Source organism: Carcharhinus amblyrhynchos, chromosome 23, assembly GCF_965287045.1.
Source record: "Carcharhinus amblyrhynchos chromosome 23, sCarAmb.v2.hapA, whole genome shotgun sequence".
Lineage (NCBI taxonomy): Eukaryota > Metazoa > Chordata > Chondrichthyes > Carcharhiniformes > Carcharhinidae > Carcharhinus > Carcharhinus amblyrhynchos.
In genome coordinates this window covers 9,537,717-9,558,911 of record NC_137346.1, presented here as the reverse complement: position 1 = coordinate 9,558,911, position 21,195 = coordinate 9,537,717, and the positions used below count along the sequence as shown (strand labels likewise).

General features: G+C 49.0%; 1 protein-coding gene across 1 annotated transcript; it reads right to left on the bottom strand.

The window, feature by feature from the left end:
- Nucleotides 1–878: 878 nt before the first annotated feature.
- Nucleotides 879–20,806, bottom strand: mrps23 (mitochondrial ribosomal protein S23). Its single transcript, XM_080210796.1, has 5 exons — nucleotides 20,728–20,806; nucleotides 17,158–17,334; nucleotides 8,635–8,712; nucleotides 5,559–5,682; nucleotides 879–3,795 (listed from the first exon to the last, which is right to left on the bottom strand). The coding sequence occupies exons 1-5, from the start codon at nucleotides 20,769–20,771 to the stop codon at nucleotides 3,649–3,651; spliced, it is 570 nt and encodes a 189-aa protein (XP_080066922.1). The 5' UTR covers nucleotides 20,772–20,806; the 3' UTR covers nucleotides 879–3,648.
- Between the last annotated feature and the right edge of the window lie 389 nt (nucleotides 20,807–21,195).

Below are 21,195 nucleotides of genomic sequence, written 5' to 3'. Positions count from 1 at the left end.
AAATGTCACTTCATGAATTAATTCCACCTCAGTAATTATTTAATTAGTTAGCACAGTAATCCAGGAGGGAGTAAGAATTTAAAACAAAAATGAATGATAATGAAGTCACCTGAAAATTTCAGCTCCCACTAACTGTCCTTCAATCTTCCCCCACCCCCAGCGGAGCTGTTAACCTGGCTTCTGTTAACATTGACCTTAAAGCTTAATCTGTACGGGTGAATTCTATCTTTCCTCTTCCAGACACTGGCCAGACTGGATAAAAACCTGCATTTATGTAGCGCCTGCAGCCTGACAAAACAGCCCAAAGCATCTCGCAAGAGCACAAGCAAACACAATCCCACTCCGACCCTATCGGGGCAGTCAGCTTACCAAAGATCTAAAGGTACAGCCAAAAGAGAGACTCAAAATGGAGAGGTGGATGACTGGAGAGGGATCTGGGCAGAAACCCCAGAGTTAGAGGGCAAGGCTGTTGTAGGACATTATCGGAAGGATGTGATTACACTGGAGAGCGTGCAGAGGAGATTGAACAGGATGCTGCCTGGGATGGAACATTTGAGTTACAAAGAGAGGTTGGATAGGCTTGGGTTGTTTTCCTCAGGATGTAGAGATGCCGGCATTGGACTGGGGCAAAGACAGTAAGAAGTCTGACAACATCAGGTTAAAGTCCAACCAGTTTATTTGACAGTAATCCCACAAGATCCCAAGGAACCTTCCACACACCTGGTGAAGGAACAGTGTTTCCGAAAGCTTGTGAGATTACTATCAAATTAACTGGTTGGACTTTAACCTTGTTTTCCTCAGAGCAGAGGAGACAGAGGTGACCTGATCGAGGTGCGCTGAGGAAATTAAGTTACAGTAAGAAGTCTCACAACACCAGGTTAAAATCCAACAAGTTTATTTGGTAGCAAAATCCACTAGCTTTCGGAGCACTGCTCCTTTGTCAAGTAAGTGGGAGTTCTATTCACAAACAGGGCATATAAAGATACAATCTCAATTTACAGAATAATGATTGGAATGCAAGTCTTTACAGGTAGTCAAGTCTTAAAGGTACAGACAATGTGAGTGGAGAAAGTGCTAAGCACAGGTTAAAGAGATGCTCTACACTAGCTACATCAATGACATTTTCTTCCTTTGGACTCATGGTGAACGATCACTGAAACAACTGTATGATAACATCAACAAGTTCCACCCCACCATCAGACTCACCATGGACTACTCTCCGGAATCGGCTGCATTCTTGGGACACACGCATCTCCATTAAGGATGGTCACCTCAGCACCTCCCTGTACCGTAAGCTCATGAATAACCTCACGATGCTCCACTTCTCCAACTTTCCATCCTAAACATGTTAAAGAAGCCATCCCCTATGGACAAGTCCTCCATAGACACAGGATCTGCCCAGATAAGGATTGCAACAGACACCTCCAGAAGCTGAAAGATGCCCTCATAAGAATAGGGTATGGCTCCGAAAGCTAGTGGCGTTTGCTACAAATAAACCTGTTGGACTTTAACCTGGTGTTGTGAGACTTCTTACTGTATTTACCCCAGTCCAACGCCAGCATCTCCACATCAAAATTAAGTTACAGCAGGCACCTCTGTCAGCAAGAATGGAAAGTGCTCATGTACAGACAAGGCCCTGGGTGAGGCCAGCGGCTGTTTCTTCAGAGAAGTGGCTTTGGTGAAGACGTTGGTGAGACCACATTTGGAATATTGTGTTCAGTTCTGGGCACCTCACTATAAGAAGGATGTGGAAGCATTGGAGAGAGTGCAAAGGAGATTTACCAGGATGCTGCCTGGTTTGGAGGGTAGGTCTTATGAGGAGAGGTTGAGGGAGCTGGGGCTTTTCTGTTTAGAGCGGAGGAGGATGAGAGGCGACTTAATAGAGGTTTATAAGATGATGAGGGGGATAGATAGAGTCGACGTGCAGAGACTATTTCCTCAGGTGGATGTAGCTGTTACTAGGGGGCATAACTATAAGGTTCATGGTGGGAGATATAGGAGGGATGTCCAAGGTAGATTCTTCACTCTGAGAGTGGTTGGGGTGTGGAATGCACTGCCTGCTGTGATAGTGGAATCGGACACTTAAGGAACTTTCAAGCAGTTATTGGGTAGGCACATGGATACACACCAGAATGATAGGGAGTGGGATAGCTTGATCTTGGGTTTGAACATAGCTTGGCACAACATTGAGGGCCAAAGGGCCTGTACTGTGCTGTACTGTTCTATGTTTTAAGTGACTAATCTCACCTTGCGTCAATTTCTTAAACACTGTGTTCCCTGCCGTGGTCACAGGAACTAAAGATAAGTACAAGAACTCATACCAAAAACAAGATACGATGATATGTTATTCTAACGATGGACTGGAAGGATTCAGTTTTCTATTGGATAAGTAGGGACAAAATGCTATACTATGATTGATGGACTATGTATGTGAATTAAGGATTAGAAGGCAGCTTGTTTCTCAATCGCTGTAATTAATTATAACTGCAATATATCTGTATGAATCGACAGAACACCAAGCAGTGTATCCCACTGCATGTTCTCCTCATGCACAAGTAATAAAGTTTGGAAGATTGAGTACTCCTAGTGCCAACGTCCTGATGGTACCTTAAATGATATAAGATGGTGAAGGCATGGACAGAGTGGATAAGGAGCAGCTGTTTCCCCGAGTTGAAGGGTCAGTCATGAGGGGACATAGGTACAAGGTGAGGGGTAGGAGGTTTGGGGGAATGTGAGGAGAAACTTTTTTACCCAGCGATCCAGAATGCGCTGCCTGGGAGGGTGGTGGAAGTGGGTTACCCCACATCCTCTAAAAAGTACCTGGGTGAGTACTTGGCACATCGTAACATTCAGGGTTATGGGCTGGTAAATGGGATTAGGTGGGAGCGCAGGTATTTCTCACGTGTCAGTGTGAACTCGATGGGCCTCTTCTGCACTGTGTGAAACAATGATGCCATCCTACGAGGGGAGCTGAAGTTGGGGCTCTGTTCTGCCTCCACAGAGGCTGTAAGAAGTCTCATAACACCAGGTTAAAGTCCAACAAGTTTATTTGATAGTAAACGCACAAGGTTTACTATCCCATTATCACTGTTGTGAGGCTTCTTACTGTGTTTACCCCTGTCCAATGCCAGCAGCTCCACATCATGACTTCCACAGAGGCTGCCAGACCTGCTGAGACCTTCCAGCATTTTCTGTTTTTGTTTCAGATTCCAGCATGAGAAAAAATAACCCTGACTGAATGGCAGGGCAGACTCGATGGGCCGAGTGGCCTAATTCTGCTCCTATGTCTCGTCTGCAGTGATCAGCCTTTATTTCAGACATGCTATGGCTGGTTTTCTTTCAATAAACTATTGCAAAAAAAATGCCACTGTCATTTACAACAACTTTTACTTAGAATTAAGATTCTTGTTTTTAAATAACAGGTTATATTTAAGGAGTTAATGGCCTTAATAAGAAGCTGGGATCGCTCAGAGGGCTGAGTTTTAGTGCCGAGGGTTAGATTTACACTTTAACCAAACCACGAGACACAGGAATACGTTCTTGTTGGTTGTTTGGGCGTTTCAGCGGGCAGTCCCTGGGATTGGAGGAGGCACTGTTAACTTCCACTTGTGAGGAACAGTTTTTTCTGGTCTGCAGCACAGAATGGCATCAATGCGGCTGTGCCTCGTCTTGTGTCTGAGGCGTTTGCTGCTGTTGCTCCTCCTGCATCCCCTTCAGCAGCTCGTGCAGTTTTAGATCCAACACGGGGTCCCGCTTCTCCTCCTCCGGGGGTCCGCCGCTCGCAACACCCGAGATCTGAAAGTTGCAACGGGTGATGGCAGGGGGTTAGAGATCGATGGATACGCTGAGTCTGTTTTGACAAGTCAATCTGCGCACACGGCAAACTCCCAGAAAAAGGAGAAGAATGACCTGTTTTATTTGTTGACCGAGGGATAAGTACAGACTGGGACAACGGGAAGAACTCCCTTTACTCTTCCTTTGCAAATGGAATGTTGGCCCTCATAGCGAGAGGATTTGAGGATAGGGATAGGGGTGCTTTGCTGCAATTGTACAGGGCATTGGTGAGGCCATAGCTGGAGTATTTTGTGCCGTTTTGGTGTCCTAAATTTTTTTTTAAAGTTTATTTATTAGTCACAAGTAAGGCTTACATTAACACTGCAATGAAGTTACTGTGAAATTCCCCTAGCTGCCACGTTCCGGCGCCTGTTCGGGTCAACGTACCTAACCAGCATGTCTTTCAGACTGTGGGAGGAAACCAGAGTACCCGGAGGAAACCCACGCAGACACGGGCAGAGCTCCAGACAGTGACCCAAGCTGGGAATTGAATCCGGGTCCCTGGTGCTGTGAGGCAGCAGTGCTAACCAGTGTGCCACTCTTATCTGAGGAAGGATGTCCTTGCTATATAGAGGGAGTACAGCGAAGGTTTACCAGGCCAATTCCTGGGATGGCAGGACTGTCATATGAGGAGAGACCAAGTCAGTTAGGATTATATTCACTGGAGTTTAGAAGAGTGAGAGGGAATCTCACAGAAACTTATAAAATTCTAACAGGGTTAGAGAGGGTCGATTCAGAAACAATCTTCCCGATGGTGGGGGAGTCCAGAACTAGGGGTCATAGTTTGAGGGGAAGGGGTAAACCTTTTAGAACTGAGGTGAGGAGAAATTTCTTCACCCAAAGGGTGGTGAATGTGTGGAATTCACTCCCACAGAAAGTAGTTCTGGCCATGTGATTTCAGGAAATTGGATATAGCTCTCGGGGCTTAAGGGATATGGGGAGAAGAGATCAGGATATCAAATTCGATAATCAGCCATGATCAAAATGAATGATGGAGCAGGCTCAATGGGCCAAATAGCCTACTCCCGCATCTAGTTTCTACGCTTCCTGCAACCAGGCCTGCAGAAAATGTTTGTGTTAGTCTCACGAGGGCATGGTTTAAAGTCTCATCTCAAGACAGCACCACTGGCAGTGCAGCACTCCTGGGCTGGGGTGGGGGGATTCATCAGAATTGGAGGCTCAAGTCTTTGAAGTGGATTTTGATTCCAATACTCTGTGGATCAAGGGAAGGCACATTCTCCTGTGGAGATAGGGGCGGCACAATGGTTAGCACAGCTGCTTCACAACGCCAGGAACCCGGGTTCAATTCCGGCCTCTGGTCACTGTCTGTGTGGAGTCTGCACATTCTCCTCATGTCTGCGTGGGTTTCCTCCAGGTGCTCTGGTTTCCTCCCACAGTCCAAAAGATGTGCTGATTATGCTAAGTTGATTCTTGGTGTCAGGGGGATTAGCTGGGTAAATGCATGGGGTTACGGGGATAGGGCCTGGGTGAGATTGTGGTCAGTACAGACTTGATGGGCCAAGTGGCCTCCTTCTGCACTGTAGGGACGCTATGATTCTACAATCTAGCTAACGCAAGTGGAAAGTTATGGTGAGTAGTCACAAGCCCCCTTTAACCTCACCGTAACTGAGCTTGAATGAAGTTGATCGAGGTGACCGCACCTCCTAGCCACATCCAATCACTCTAACCCCGCCAGGCTGTAAATGGATTTGTGTCATACTTACTCCCGCTCCGCCTCTCCTTCGTAACACAACTCCTTCCACCAGGAGTGCCCGGCTGGTAGCCTCAAATAATTTTTCTTCATCAACCTCCCCTTGTGCCTCTAGCTCCTGGTACTTTTCCACAAACCTAGGAAGAGGAAGTTCGGAGAGAGGTGAGAGCTCCCACCATCGCAGTCACGGGGACTCTGCTGATCCGAGGTTCATGCGCTCGCTCTTCTAGAGCAGAAGTGGCAGGGAACCCTCAAGCTGCTAAGACGGAGATTCCGTGTGTGCAGTAAAAATTTTTGTAGAGTCATGAAAAAAATAAGTCGCCAAATTGAGGTTTTCCAAACAAAAGAGAAAGGAAAAACGGTGGTCAGTTTATCTGGAAGACTGGCCCAACAGATCGTTGCAGTGACAGACTATGGACAACACAGGAGGGGATATTTGGCCCATCAGCTCAGTACTGGCCCCTTGGAAGAGCTGTCCTGTTCATCCCATTCCTGCTAATTTAGTTCACTACGACTTGACACAAGTTGACTTAGCGTTCTAGTTTTTATAGCACCAACTATATTGGCCTTTAGTGTCCCAAGATGTGTCGGTTAGCGGGATCAGTGGGGTGAATGTGTGGGGTTAAGGGATATGTCAGGGGTGGAGAGGGCGGGGGAGGGACCTGGGTAAGAATCTGTCAGAGAATCAGTGCAGATGCAATGGGTCGAATGGCCTCCTTCTCTAGGGATTTTATGATTCGAAGAACATTGCCGTGTTATTTATGTTGCTCCATTAAATCAATTTGATAACTCAAGAAAAACAGCTTTGAATGGTCTAATCCAGAGATTGAGTATTGCCAAGGGACACCGATTGTTTCTGATCCCTCCTGCTATATCAGTCTCGGGGCAGAGAATGAGAACAGGGTGGGTGTGCCAAAGCCCTGCCCTCACAGTAAGGTCTCCGGCTGAGATTACCCAGTTCAGTACAGTCAGAAATCACAACTCAAATCCATATTCCACTGTGAAAGAGCAATGCTTTATAGATAACAGTTTCCCCACACCACCGCCCCCCCCATCCATATCTTCACTATACTCTATCTCACACCAAGATCATAGAATCATTACAGAAAGGAGAAGGCCATTTGGCCCATCGAGACTACACCAATCACAATCCCACCCAAGCCATATTCACGTAACCCTGCATATTTTACCTCTGCTAATGCCCCTAACATTAGGGTTAATTTAACATGGCCATCTTTGGACTGTGGGAGGAAACCAGAGCGCCTGGAGGAAACCCATGCAGACATGGGGAGAATGTGCAAACTCCACGCAGATAGTGACCCAAGGCCGGAATTGAACCCAGGTCCCTGGCACTAAGAGACATCCGTGCTAACCACTATGCCACCCCAGGTGTATCTAGATGGGGAGTCAGGTTCCATTGCAGAACCTGAACTGCGCTTCCTGCTGCTGGACATCTGTGTGACCCACTGTGTCACTGTGCCGCCCCAATCTTATTTGATTAGTTTCCTCAAGAGTAGGTAGTAAGTTAATGTCACACCCCAAGCTGTGTGGATGAGCGATGAAGGCAGAGAATGGACATCCATTGAGGATTACATATGAATTAGGGACAGGAGAAAAGCTTATTGATTAGTATCACAAGTGAGGCTTACATTAACACTGCAGTGAAGTTACTGTGAAAATCCCCTAGTCGCCACACTCCGGCACCTGTTCGGGTACACTGAGGGAGAATTTAGCATGGCCAATCCACCTAACCAGCACGTCTTTGGGACTGTGGGAGAAACCAGAGCACCCAGACAGTCCCAAAGACGTGCTGATTAGGTGGATTGGCCATGCTAAATTCTCCCTCAGTGTACTTGAACAGGTGCCGGACTGTGGGAGAAACCAGAGCACCGGAGGAAACCCACGCAGACACGGGGAGAAAGTGCAGACTCCACACAGACAGTGACCCAGGTCCCTGGTGCTGTGAGGCAGGAGTGCTAACCAATATGCCACCGTGAACCTTTTGTCCATTTGGCCCATAGGTTCAAAGCCTACCCACTGCACTCTTCACTCTCCCTGATTTGGGGGCCTAGTAATCGTGGCCAAGTGGTCAAAACGATGGATAAGAAATCCACTGGGGAAATCTCCAATCCTGATTGAATCCCGCCAACTACACGTCCAATCACTGCCACAGAGATGGGAGGGCGTGCATGGAGGTAAGGTCACTGGACGAGTCATTCAGAGGCTCAGGCTAATGCTCTGGAGTCACGGTTTCGTACTCCACCATGGCAGAATTTAAGAGGAGACAGTGGTGTGGTGGTAAACGTCACTAGTTTAGCAAGCCAGAGGGCTAGGCCAATTCCTGGGGGTCGTGGGTTCGAATCCAGATATGGCAGTTCACAAATACAGAAAAGGGGACTTACCCACTGGCATGAATACAGCTGAGCTCAGTGGCTAAGCACATTAGGCCGGGTTATTACTTGGGAGGAATATTAGGCGCGCTAGGAAAAAGCTCCACGCTTAGTGAGTTCATGGCTCGAATCCCACTTTGGACATCATCGTGTTTAACTGGTGAGCTCACAGTGCATCATCAGCCCCAGTAATGATATCCTACCTTAATAAATTTCCATTGAACCACAGAATCCCTACAGTGGAGAAGGAGGCCATTCGGCCCATCGAGCCTGCACAGACAACAATCACACCCAGGCCTTACCACATAACCCCATGTATTTACCCTGCTAATCTCCGACACCAAGGGTCAACTTAGCATAGCTAATCTACCTAACCTGCACATCTTTGGAATGGAGATTTGTTACATTGCCCCTATTAAGCAACTGTTTTTTAGCTACTGAGTAATTATCCTGCTCTCCCAGCATCTGAGTTACATTCCATCCAGACACACAGGCTGCCTGTAGAATAAGGCTGAATTTTTAAACATTCCCCATATATATTTATATCAAATGCACACTATCACCACAACCGTCTCAAAACGTTAACTCTGTTTCTCTCTCCCTACGGATGCTGCCAGAATGGCTGTGTGTTTCCACTGCTTTTATTTTGATGCTGGAGATGGATCAAAGAAGGAGGTGGAAACATAAACAAGGATTTACCTTTGGCATGTGGAGACAAAATTGGATCGTGTGAGATCAAAGGGCCGCGGCCCATTCCCATACACCTCGTAGAATTTCCTGCAATTTAGAAGACCTCAGAATGAAACAGGTTAAATTGCTGTTGCCCACATAACCCCAGACAGGCATTCTCACACCATCACACAGACCAACTTCCACCTCCATAATATCGCCCACATTCACCCTGTCTCAGCTCATCTGCTGTTGAAGACGGCATTCGTGCGTCCGTTACCTCCGCACCCTCCTGGCCGCGCTCCCAATCCAACCCGCCATAAACCCGAGAAAATCCACAAAACCGTGCTGCCTGTGCCTCAAATCACACAATCCCCCGGTCCCCAATCACCCACACACACACACCGGTCCCCAAATCACACACACACACACACCGGTCCCCAATCACCCACACACACACACCGGTCCCCAAATCACCCACACACACACACCGGTCCCCAATCACCCACACACCGGTCCCCAATCACCCACACACACACAAGTCCCCAATCACCCACACACACACACCGGTCCCCAATCACACACACACACACACCGGTCCCCAATCACCCACACACACACACCGGTCCCCAATCACACACACACACGCACCGGTCCCCAATCACACACACACACACACACACCGGTCCCCAATCACCCACACACCGGTCCCCAATCACCCACACACACGCACCGGTCCCCAATCACCCACACACACACACACACCGGTCCCCAATCACACACACACCGGTCCCCAATCACCCACACACACACACACACACACACACACACCGGTCCCCAATCACCCACACACACACACACACACACACCGGTCCCCACTCACCCATACACACACACCGGTCCCCAATCACCCACACACACACACCGGTCCCCAATCACCCACACACACACACCGGTCCCCAATCACCCACACGCACACACACACACACACACACACACACACACACACACACACACACACACACACACACACACACACCGGTCCCCAATCACCCACACACACACACCGGTCCCCAATCACCCACACACACACACCAGTCCCCAATCACCCACACACACACACACACACACACACACCGGTCCCCAATCACCCACACACACACACCGGTCCCCAATCACCCACACACACACACCGGTCCCCAATCACCCACACACACACACCGGTCCCCAAATCACCCACACACACACACCGGTCCCCAATCACCCACACACACACACCGGTCCCCAATCACCCACACACACACACCGGTCCCCAAATCACCCACACACACACACCGGTCCCCAAATCACACACACACACACACACACTGGTCCCCAATCACCCACACACACACACACACACACACACACCGGTCCCCAATCACCCACACACACACACCGGTCCCCAATCACCCACACACACACACCGGTCCCCAATCACCCACACACACACACACACACACACACACACACACACACACACACACACAGGTCCCCAATCACCCACACACACACACCGGTCCCCAAATCACACACACACACACACACACACTGGTCCCCAATCACCCACACACACACACACACACACTCACCGGTCCCCAATCACCCACACACACACACCGGTCCCCAATCACCCACACACACACACCGGTCCCCAATCACCCACACGCACACACACACACACACACACACACACACACACCGGTCCCCAATCACCCACACACACACACCGGTCCCCAATCACCCACACACACACACCAGTCCCCAATCACCCACACACACACACACACACACACACACACACACACACACACACACACACACACACAGGTCCCCAATCACCCACACACACACACCGGTCCCCAATCACCCACACACACACACCGGTCCCCAATCACCCACACACACACACCGGTCCCCAATCACCCACACACACACACCGGTCCCCAATCACCCACACACACACACCGGTCCCCAAATCACACACACACACACACACACCGGTCCCCAATCACCCACACACACACACCGGTCCCCAAATCACCCACACACACACACCGGTCCCCAATCACACACACACACACACCGGTCCCCAATCACCCACACACACACACCGGTCCCCAATCACCCACACACACACACCGGTCCCCAATCACCCACACACACACACACACACACACACACCGGTCCCCAATCACCCACACACACACACCGGTCCCCAATCACCCACACACACACACCGGTCCCCAATCACCCACACACACACACCGGTCCCCAATCACCCACACACACACACCAGTCCCCAATCACCCACACACACACACCAGTCCCCAATCACACACACACACACACCGGTCCCCAAATCACCCACACACACACACCGGTCCCCAATCACCCACACACACACACCGGTCCCCAATCACCCACACACACACACCGGTCCCCAATCACCCACACACACACACACACACCGGTCCCCAATCACCCACACACACACACACACACCGGTCCCCAATCACCCACACACACACACCGGTCCCCAATCACCCACACACACACACACACACCGGTCCCCAATCACCCACACACACACACACCGGTCCCCAAATCACCCACACACACACACACACCGGTCCCCAATCACCCACACACACACACACACCGGTCCCCAATCACCCACACACACACACCGGTCCCCAATCACCCACACACACACCGGTCCCCAATCACCCACACACACACACCGGTCCCCAATCACCCACACACACACACCGGTCCCCAATCACCCACACACACACACCGGTCCCCAATCACCCACACACACACACCGGTCCCCAATCACCCACACACACACACCGGTCCCCAAATCACCCACACACACACACCGGTCCCCAAATCACCCACACACACACACACACACCGGTCCCCAATCACCCACACACACACACACACACACACACACCGGTCCCCAAATCACCCACACACACACACACACACACACACCGGTCCCCAAATCACCCACACACACACACACACACACACACAGGTCCCTAATCACCCACACACACCGGTCCCCAATCACCCACACACACACACACACCGGTCCCTAATCACCCACACACACCGGTCCCCAATCACCCACACACACACACCGGTCCCCAAATCACCCACACACACACACACACACACACACACCGGTCCCCAATCACCCACACACACACACACACCGGTCCCCAAATCACCCACACACACACACACACCGGTCCCCAATCACCCACACACACACACCGGTCCCCAAATCACCCACACGCACACACCGGTCCCCAAATCACCCACACATACACACACACACCGGTCCCCAAATCACCCACACACACACACACACCGGTCCCCAATCACCCACACACACACACCGGTCCCCAATCACCCACACACACACACACACACACACACACCGGTCCCCAATCACCCACACACACACACACACCGGTCCCCAAATCACCCACACACACACACACACCGGTCCCCAAATCACCCACACACACACCGGTCCCCAAATCACCCACACACACACCGGTCCCCAAATCACCCACACACACACCGGTCCCCAAATCACCCACACACACACACACACACACACACCGGTCCCCAAATCACCCACACACACACACACACACACACACACCGGTCCCCAATCACACACACACACACACACACACCGGTCCCCAATCACCCACACACACACACCGGTCCCCAATCACCCACACACACACACCGGTCCCCAATCACCCACACACACACACCGGTCCCCAATCACCCACACACACACACACACACACACACACCGGTCCCCAATCACCCACACACACACACCGGTCCCCAATCACCCACACACACACACCGGTCCCCAATCACCCACACACACACACCGGTCCCCAATCACCCACACACACACACCGGTCCCCAATCACCCACACACACACACCGGTCCCCAATCACCCACACACACACACTGGTCCCCAATCACCCACACACACACACCGGTCCCCAATCACCCACACACACACACCGGTCCCCAATCACCCACACACACACACCGGTCCCCAATCACCCACACACACACACACCGGTCCCCAATCACCCACACACACACACACCGGTCCCCAATCACCTGCGTTCTCCTATCATTCTCATGTCTGCCGACCTACGTTGGCAACATCCACAAAACCGGAGAGGAAGAGGTTTGAAAACAGGGTGTGGATTTTCAAATCAAGGAAACCGGAGCACCAGGAGGAAACCCATGCAGACACGGGGAGAATGTGTAAACTCTGCAGAGACAGTGACCCAAACTGGGAATCGAACCTGGATCCCTGGCACTGTGAGGCAGCAGTGCTAATCACTGTGCCACCAGAGGTGCCTCTCTGTGCTCTTCGAACTTTGGCCTCTTGAGCATTGTTGCGACTTGTCTATTAAACTGTGTTTTTTTTTTAATTTATAAGTACACAGAGAGTCCAAAGTGAAACGTTTGTATCGAGAGGCCAGGCAGTAGTGTTGCCAAGACAACAGGCTGTTTTTGAATTTTAGCCAACCAGTTTAAATGAGGCACTTAGCTACCAGCAACCTATTAGATTTGAAATTGATGTTTTGGTGACCTGAGAACCAATCAGATTGTGGGAAATATGATTATGTCATCAGGGATATAAGAGACAGAGAGCAGTGAGACAAACAGGGACAGTACTTGCTACCTGTCACCACTCACAACTCAGAGAGACAGGGAGAACTGCTGGCTCTCATGGCCTCAATTAAGTCTTAAAAGCAAGCCTCATCTCGATAGTGAAGATAGCAAAGACGGCAGAATATTCCGGAAGACGATAAACCTGGCTGTAATTTAGAGAATGACTAAAAGTTCTATTTTGTTTTAATAAATGGGAATTGTATTTATCTAAACAGTATTCCATTAGAATAGTGTGTTATTGAGTTTGTTAATGGTTTAGTAAACCGGTTCACTGTTTGTTAGGTAAATAAACTGTTACTTGTTGATTTTACAGAGTGTGTCTCAGGTAGTTATTTTGATTTAACCACTAAAAGTTGTTGAAGAGTCGATCATACTATTTCTCACCCACATTTAACAGGGTATGAGGCGAGGTATTCCTCTTTGAGTGGTTAAGCGTTGGCGGGGGGGGGATCAACCTCTGCTTCATTACACGCACCCCCGATTTCAGTCACTCAAACATTGGTGGCTGTGCTTTCAGTTCCTTGGCTCCGAGCTCTGGAGTATGGCAGTGGTTCCTAACCTTTTATCTATGGCACACCACTATGCTAAAAAAACTGCTGCTTGGCCGTTCAATAGTAATGTTTCAGTCTGGGTTCTCTGTATACTTACATTCTTTTTATCTCTCAGCACAGAACAAGCACCACCTTTTAATCGGGACTGTGCAATGCTTTCTCCTAAATATTTTACAATTTTAAAAACACCAAATCCTAACTTCCTACCTCCCAATTTATAGTTAGTCTACCCAACTTGCCAACAGGATACACAGGGACCTTTCTCTTCAGCTCCAAGTCCCGTTGGTCAATGTGCACGGGCCTATCCCATGTAAAAAGTCTAAACTGCGCACATGCAGCTCTTTTCCAGCTGAGGCAAGCACGGGAGGCCTGAGATTCATTGGGTCTTGGAGCTGTCAACCACGGAGCTAAAGACGAAGGTCAGTTTCAGTTTAATTACATGAATTTTGAGTTTTCTTTTTGCAGCACACGTGTGTTGGGGGTGGGGGAGTGGGGTGGTGTCCTCACACCGCAGCTCACTGGTTGGGAACCACCGTTCTAGAATCATAGAACCCTTACAGTGCAGACGGAGGCCATTTGGCCCATCGAGTCTGCACTGACCACAATCCCACTATTCCCATCTCTCTGCATATTTACCCTGTTAATCCCCTGACACTAAAGGGCGATTTAGCACGGCCAATCAACACAACCCACACATCTTTGGACTGTGGGAGGAAACCGGAGCACCCGGAGGAAACCCATGCAGACACAGGGACAGTGTGCAGTGTCTTAAAGACATAAGCGCACACAAGTTGTTATTGTAGGGGGTCTTGCGGCGCAGTGGATGGTGTCCCTGCCTTTAAGCCAGATGCCCAGGGTTCAAATCCCACCCCAGGACATGATAGTGATGGAAGATGCATTCATGACATGGCCAAAGAAGTTGAGCATCCATGTTCCAATGGGCCTGTGCCAGTCGCTGAAACTGGAAGTGAATTCTGGCCAGACATGTTCTGATTCCCAGGGATGTAGGAAAGGGTTAGTGACAGGAAGAGCGTTTGACTGGAAAACCATCCGCCAAATCTGAAAAAGGACAGTTGACACCAAGGTGACCAACCAACATGGTGGCAAGCCCGTGTGACACGGGGAAAGGCCAAAGGAAAGATGATGATAAATAAGTTGACGCAATCTTGACATATCCTAGTTTGTTCTCACTGGAATGATGGAGAGTGAGGGGCCACCTAATAGATGTCTACAAGATTACGAAGGGCATGTACAGAATGGATAGTCAGAAGCTTTTTCCCAGGTGGAAGAGTCAATTACTAGGGGGCACAGGTTTAAGACCCAAGGGGCAAGGGTTAAAGGAGATATACGAGGGATTTTTTCTTTTACACAAAGGGTGGTGGGTGCCTGGAACTCGCTGCTGAGTGAGGTAGTGGAAGCAGATACGAAAGTGACTTTTAAATACACGAATAGGATGGGAGTAGAGAGATATGATCCCTGGAAGGGCAGGGGGCTTTAGTTGAGACATGCAGCATGGTTGGTGCAGGCTTGGAGGGCCGAAGGGCCTGTTACTGTGCTGTAATTTTCTTTGTTCTTAGTTTCCACACATAAAGAAAGCACTTCCATGTATTAAGTTAAGAGTTGCGGTAGATTTTCACCCACTCTCAGGTAAGGAAGGAGGAAAGACAAGATCAGGAACCAGCACATCGAGGGGGGCAGAGAGGAGCAAAGACTGCAGAGGAAGTAGCCAAGAAGAGACAAACGATATAGTCATCTGATGTGGATTTTGATTTGATTTATTATTGTCACATGTATTAGTATACAGTGAAAAGTATTGTTTCTTGCATGCTATACAAAGTACATAGAGAAGGAAAGGAGAGTGTTACAGTCATAGCTAGGGTGTAGAGAAAGATCATAGAATTCCTACAGTACAGAAGGAGGCCATTTGGCCCATCATGCTAGCACCGACAACAATCCCCAGGCCCCATCCCCATAATTTACCCAATTAGTCCCCTGACACTAAGGGGCAATTTAGCACAGCCAATTAACCTAACCTGCACATCTTTAGATTGTGGGAGGGAACTGGAACACCCGGAGGAAACCCATGCAGACATGGGAAGAATGTGCAAACTCCACACAGTTACCTGAGGCCCGAATTTAACGCAGCTCCCTGACACTGTGACGCAGCAATGTTAACCACTGTGCGACCCAAGATCAGTTTAACGCAAGGTAAGTCCACTTAAAAGTCTGATGGCAGCAGGGAAGAAGCTGTTTTTGAGTCGGTTGGTGCGTGACCTCAGACTTTTGTATCTTTTTCCCAATGGAAGAAGCTGGAAGAGAGAATGTCCGGGGTGCATGGGGGCCTTGATTATGCTGGCTGCTTTGCCGATGTAGTGGGAAGTGTAGAGAGAGGGGGAGAGGGGAAATGTGCTGAGGCGAGCGATGGAGAGAATGATGCCAGGAAGAACAGAAAGAGGCTTACGACTGAATGGAAAGACGTGGTGGTGGGAGAGTTAAAAGCAGCAGGGTAGTGACATAGTGGTTAGCACTGCTGCCTCACAGCGCCACAGACTCAGGTTCAATTCCAGCCTCAGTTACTATCTGTGTGGAGTTTGCATGTTCTCCCCCATGTCTGCGTGGGTTTCCTCCCACACTCCAAACGTTGTGTGAGTTAGGTTGATTTGGCCATGCTAAATTGACTCAAATGTCAGGGGGATTAGCAGGGTTACGGGAATAGGGCCTGGGGAGGACTGTTGTCAGCACAGACTCGATGGGACGAAAGGCCTCCCTCTGTACTGCGGGGATTCTATGATCGGATCAGAAGAGGAATGGACGACTGAGAGGAACAATGGAAAAGGTGATCAATAGGCATCGCGGCGAGGGAGCACTGGTTAAGTGGGAGAAGCTGTACAGATCGGGTGGTGGTGCAGGGAATGGTTCTGCTGTCACCATGCACAGCTCCATTGCTTTATTTGTCCCTGTACCGTTCCCTATTTATTACTGAATCGCTTCTGCCTTCGACTCCATCACAAACCTTCCCTCTTAATCTCTCTCCTCCCCTGCCCACCTTTTCCCTGCCTTTGAGCTTGTTTAGAAGCTGCCACAGCTCTTACTTTCCCCAGTTCCAAGAAAGGGTCACAGGTCTGCAAACGTTGGCCGCCCGCTCCCCTCCCTCCGCCCACTGCGCCTGACAGGACAAGCATCTGCAGCATTTTCCAGAACATTCTCAGCGACGCAGGCAGGACTTACGCCCGAATGATGTCTTCCTGATAGAAAATCTCCTGAACTGGGTCTTGCACTTTTCCGAAGCTCTCCTTCGGTTTTTGGTAGACGGGTTCCCGTGTGGGAGGGAAGGCAGCGTAAACATCGTACCAGCAAGGTTTCTCTGACTCCTTCATCACCCCGGAACGCAACAAATCACGGACCCTACATTTTAAACAGCAGCAAAGGCAGAATTAGAGGACTCTGTTTACCACAACAAACCGAACTTAACCCAAAGCCTGAATTCTTAAAACATGAGACCATAAGAAGTGGGAGCAGAAGTAGGCCATTCGGCCCATCGAATCCACTCCACCAATGAGTTTGTGACTGACCTGATGTGATAATCCTGAACTCCACTTTCCTGACTTATTTCCATAACCCTTGATTCCCTTGTGGATTAAAAGTCTTGTCCATCTCAGCCTTGAACATATTTAATACCCCAGCCTCTCTGCGATAAAGAATTGCGCAGATTCGCTAAACTGAGAGAAGACATTCCTCCTCATCTGTCTTAAATCGACCACTCTTTACTCTGAGATTATGTCCTTGGCTCCTAGACTCTCCCACAAGGGGAAACAATCTCTCAGTAGCTACCCTGTTGGGCCTCCTGAGAATCCTATATGCCTCAATGAGATCCCCTCTCAATCTTCTAAACTCCGACGAGTACAGGCCCAATAATGTTGATGGTCCAAGCTGGAGGATCTTGTAGAAAAAATAAGATTACGAAGGGAATAGATTAGATAGAAGCAGGGAGGTTGTTTCCACTGACGGGTGAAACTGGAACTAGGCGCCATGGCCTCAAAATAAGGAGGAACAGATTTAAGACTAAGTTGAGGCAGAATTTCTTTCCCCAAAGGTTTATGAATCTGTGGAATTCTCTGCCCAGTGAAGCAGTTGAGGCTACCTCATTGAATGTTTTTAAGGCAAGGATAGATAAATTTTTGAACAGTAAAGGAATTAAGGGTTATGGTGAGCGGGCGGGTAAGTGGAGCTGAGTCCAAGAAAAGATCAGCCATGATTTTATTGAAATTCCTAGTTCTTATGTTCTACTTGGGAAACGATTGACAGAGTAAATAGAGAACAGATCTATCAGCCTCGGAGAACCAAAGCCAGGTTCACACTTCACAGCTGTAGAAATTCTCTACCCAGGATGTTAACAGGTCTCTGATTTTGTTGCTAACTGTTGTTGGGCAGTGGCTGGGATTCGCCAGACTACAGTGGCTGGCCACTGGGAGCTTGCTGTGCCATTTCAGATCACTTCAGGCCAATGTCTGCTTGCCCTCCCCGCTCAGTGTTAATAAAGCATCTCGCTGCTGACGGCACACCGACAGCTCTCGCCATCACTTCTTCTAGTTTGTCAGCTTAGGGATGGCCAGATTTAATAAATTCAGTATCATGACTGTTTAAGTTTTAAAGTTTACTTTATTAGTCACAAGTCTGCTTACACTGCAATGAAGTTACTGTGAAAATCCCCTAGTTGCTACACTCCGGCGCCTGTTTGGGTACACTGAGGGAGGATTTAGCACGACCAATGCACCTAACCCACACATCTTTTCGACTGTGGGTGGAAACCAGAGACCCGTAGGAAACCCACGCAGACATGGGGAGAATGTGCAGACTCTGCACAAATGGTGACCCGAGCCGGGAATCAAACCTAGGTCCCTGGCGTTGTGAAGCAGCAGTGCTAACCACTGTGCCACCACGCTGCCCCAGTCACAGTGCGTCCCTGTCATACTCCATTTAGAACACTGTTGCTGCTCTCTAACATTTTCTGCTTTGGGTTCAATGGTTTCAAGTTTATTCTGGACCTATTAATTTATTCTGTCTGCTGTAAAGGACTAAATAATGGGGTCAATGCACCTGTATCAAAGGAGCAAAACTACCACTTATGTTTCAATTTGAAGCATTGCTGGTCTTGAGGTGGTGGTGGACAGCTGCCTTTTTTGATTTGATTTTATTTATTATTGTCACATGTATTAGTATACAATGAAAAGTATTAATTCTTGCGCGCTATACAAAGCATACCATTCATAAGGAAAGAAAGGAGAGAGTGCAGAATGTAGTGTTACAGTCATAGTTAGGGTGTAGAGAAAGATCAATTTAACACAGGATAGGTCCAGTCAAAAGTCTGACAGCAGCAGGGAAGAAGTTGTTCTTGAGTCGGTTGGTATGTAACCCTCAGAGTTTTGTATGTTTTTCCCGACGGAAGAAGGCGGAAGTGAGAATGTCCGAGGTACGTGGGACCCTTGATTTTATGCTGGCTGCTTTTCTGAGGCAGTGGGAAGTGTAGACAGAGTCAATGAATGGGAGGCTGGTTTGCATGATGGACTGGGCTTCATTCACGACCCTTTGCAGTTACTTATGGTCTTGGACAGAGCAGGAACCATACCAAGCTGTGATACCTTCTTGAACTGCTGTAGTACATGTGGTGTAGGTACACCCACAGTGCTATTCGGGAGGGAATTCCAGGATTTGGACCCAGTGTCAGTGAAAGAATGGCGATATATGTCTTAAGTCAGGATAGTGAGTGACTTGGAGGGGAACTTGCATTCACTCACTCTCTTTGTTAACCTTGGGGGTAGAGGTTGCATCAATACAAGGCTGTTCATTACCTCAGAACATCTCAAGCTGTGTTACCATCAATTAAGTGCTTCTGAAGTGCCAGTAGGTGTTGTAATGTAGGAAACACAGAAGCCAGCTTTGTATACAGGCAGCGTGCACAGGCTCCCGATAACAGCCTTGTAACACATTCTGAACTCTCTCCTTTCCTTCTCTATGAACAGTACACTTTGTATAGCATGCAAGAAACAATACTTTTCACTGTATACCAATACATGTGGCAATAATAAATCAAATCGATATGATAATGATTGGATATTTTTGTCAACTGAAGGCCAGGGTACTGGAGAGAACATCTGTATTAGTTCAGATTGCCATGGGATCTTTCCCACCCACCTGAAAAGGCAGGCAATCCATCACATTAACATCTCATCAGAAAGGCAGCACCTCTGACAGTGCAGCACTGTCCTCAGTGCAGTATTGCTCTCGGTGCAGCATTGCCCTGTGTGCTCTCAGCACAGTCTCAGGCTATGTGAAGCACTGCCCTTAGTGCAGCATTGCGCTCTGCACAGCACTGCCCTCAGTGTGCACTCAGCACAGTCTCACACTATATGCAGCACTGCCTTGGGTGCAGCATTGCCCTCAGTGTGCCCTCAACACAGTCTCACACTATATGCAGCACTGCCTTGGGTGCAGCATTGCCCTCAGTGTGCCCTCAACACAGTCTCACACTATATGCAGCACTGCCTTGGGTGCAGCATTGCCCTCAGTGTGCCCTCAACACAGTCTCACACTATGTGCAGCACTGCCCTCGGTGCAGCATTGCCCTCAGCACAGTCTCACACTAAGTGCAGCACTGCCCTCAGTGCTGGGACCTGAACCCAGAATCTGACCCAGGGCTGTCCTAGGGGTGGGGGGTGAGATCTGCTCCACCTTTAGCCAGCTCCCTGAGTTAAGGCAGTCTTTAGTGAGTGAGCCCCTTGCTGCTCACTGCAGCCTCACCTGGTGAAGATGGTGCCCAGTTTCTCTAGCCTGCTGCCAGCCATGCTCACTCTGTGTGTGTCCTCACTGCCTCTGCTGCTGCTGCACTCTCACCCGGAAACAATCACCACTCCTCCAGCCCCTACAATCAAACCCCGAGCCAGGCTCAATCCATCCAGCACCTACTCATCGATCAGCAACTAGTTCCCAGCCACTCCCCCCACCCAGCACACACACAGGGAAATACACACTGGGGCTGTGAGCTCACATTGACAGCATCACAGAAATTATATACACATTATATTTATAACTACTGTATATTATGAATGGTATATAGAATTATATACATTGTGTGTTATGTGTATGTATATGTGTGTATATATATGTAGTCTGTGTTTATATAGAAATGATAGTGTACATATATATATATTTAGTGTATATCTTGTGGCACTGTGTTAAAAGTTTATTTTATATATGTGTATATATATG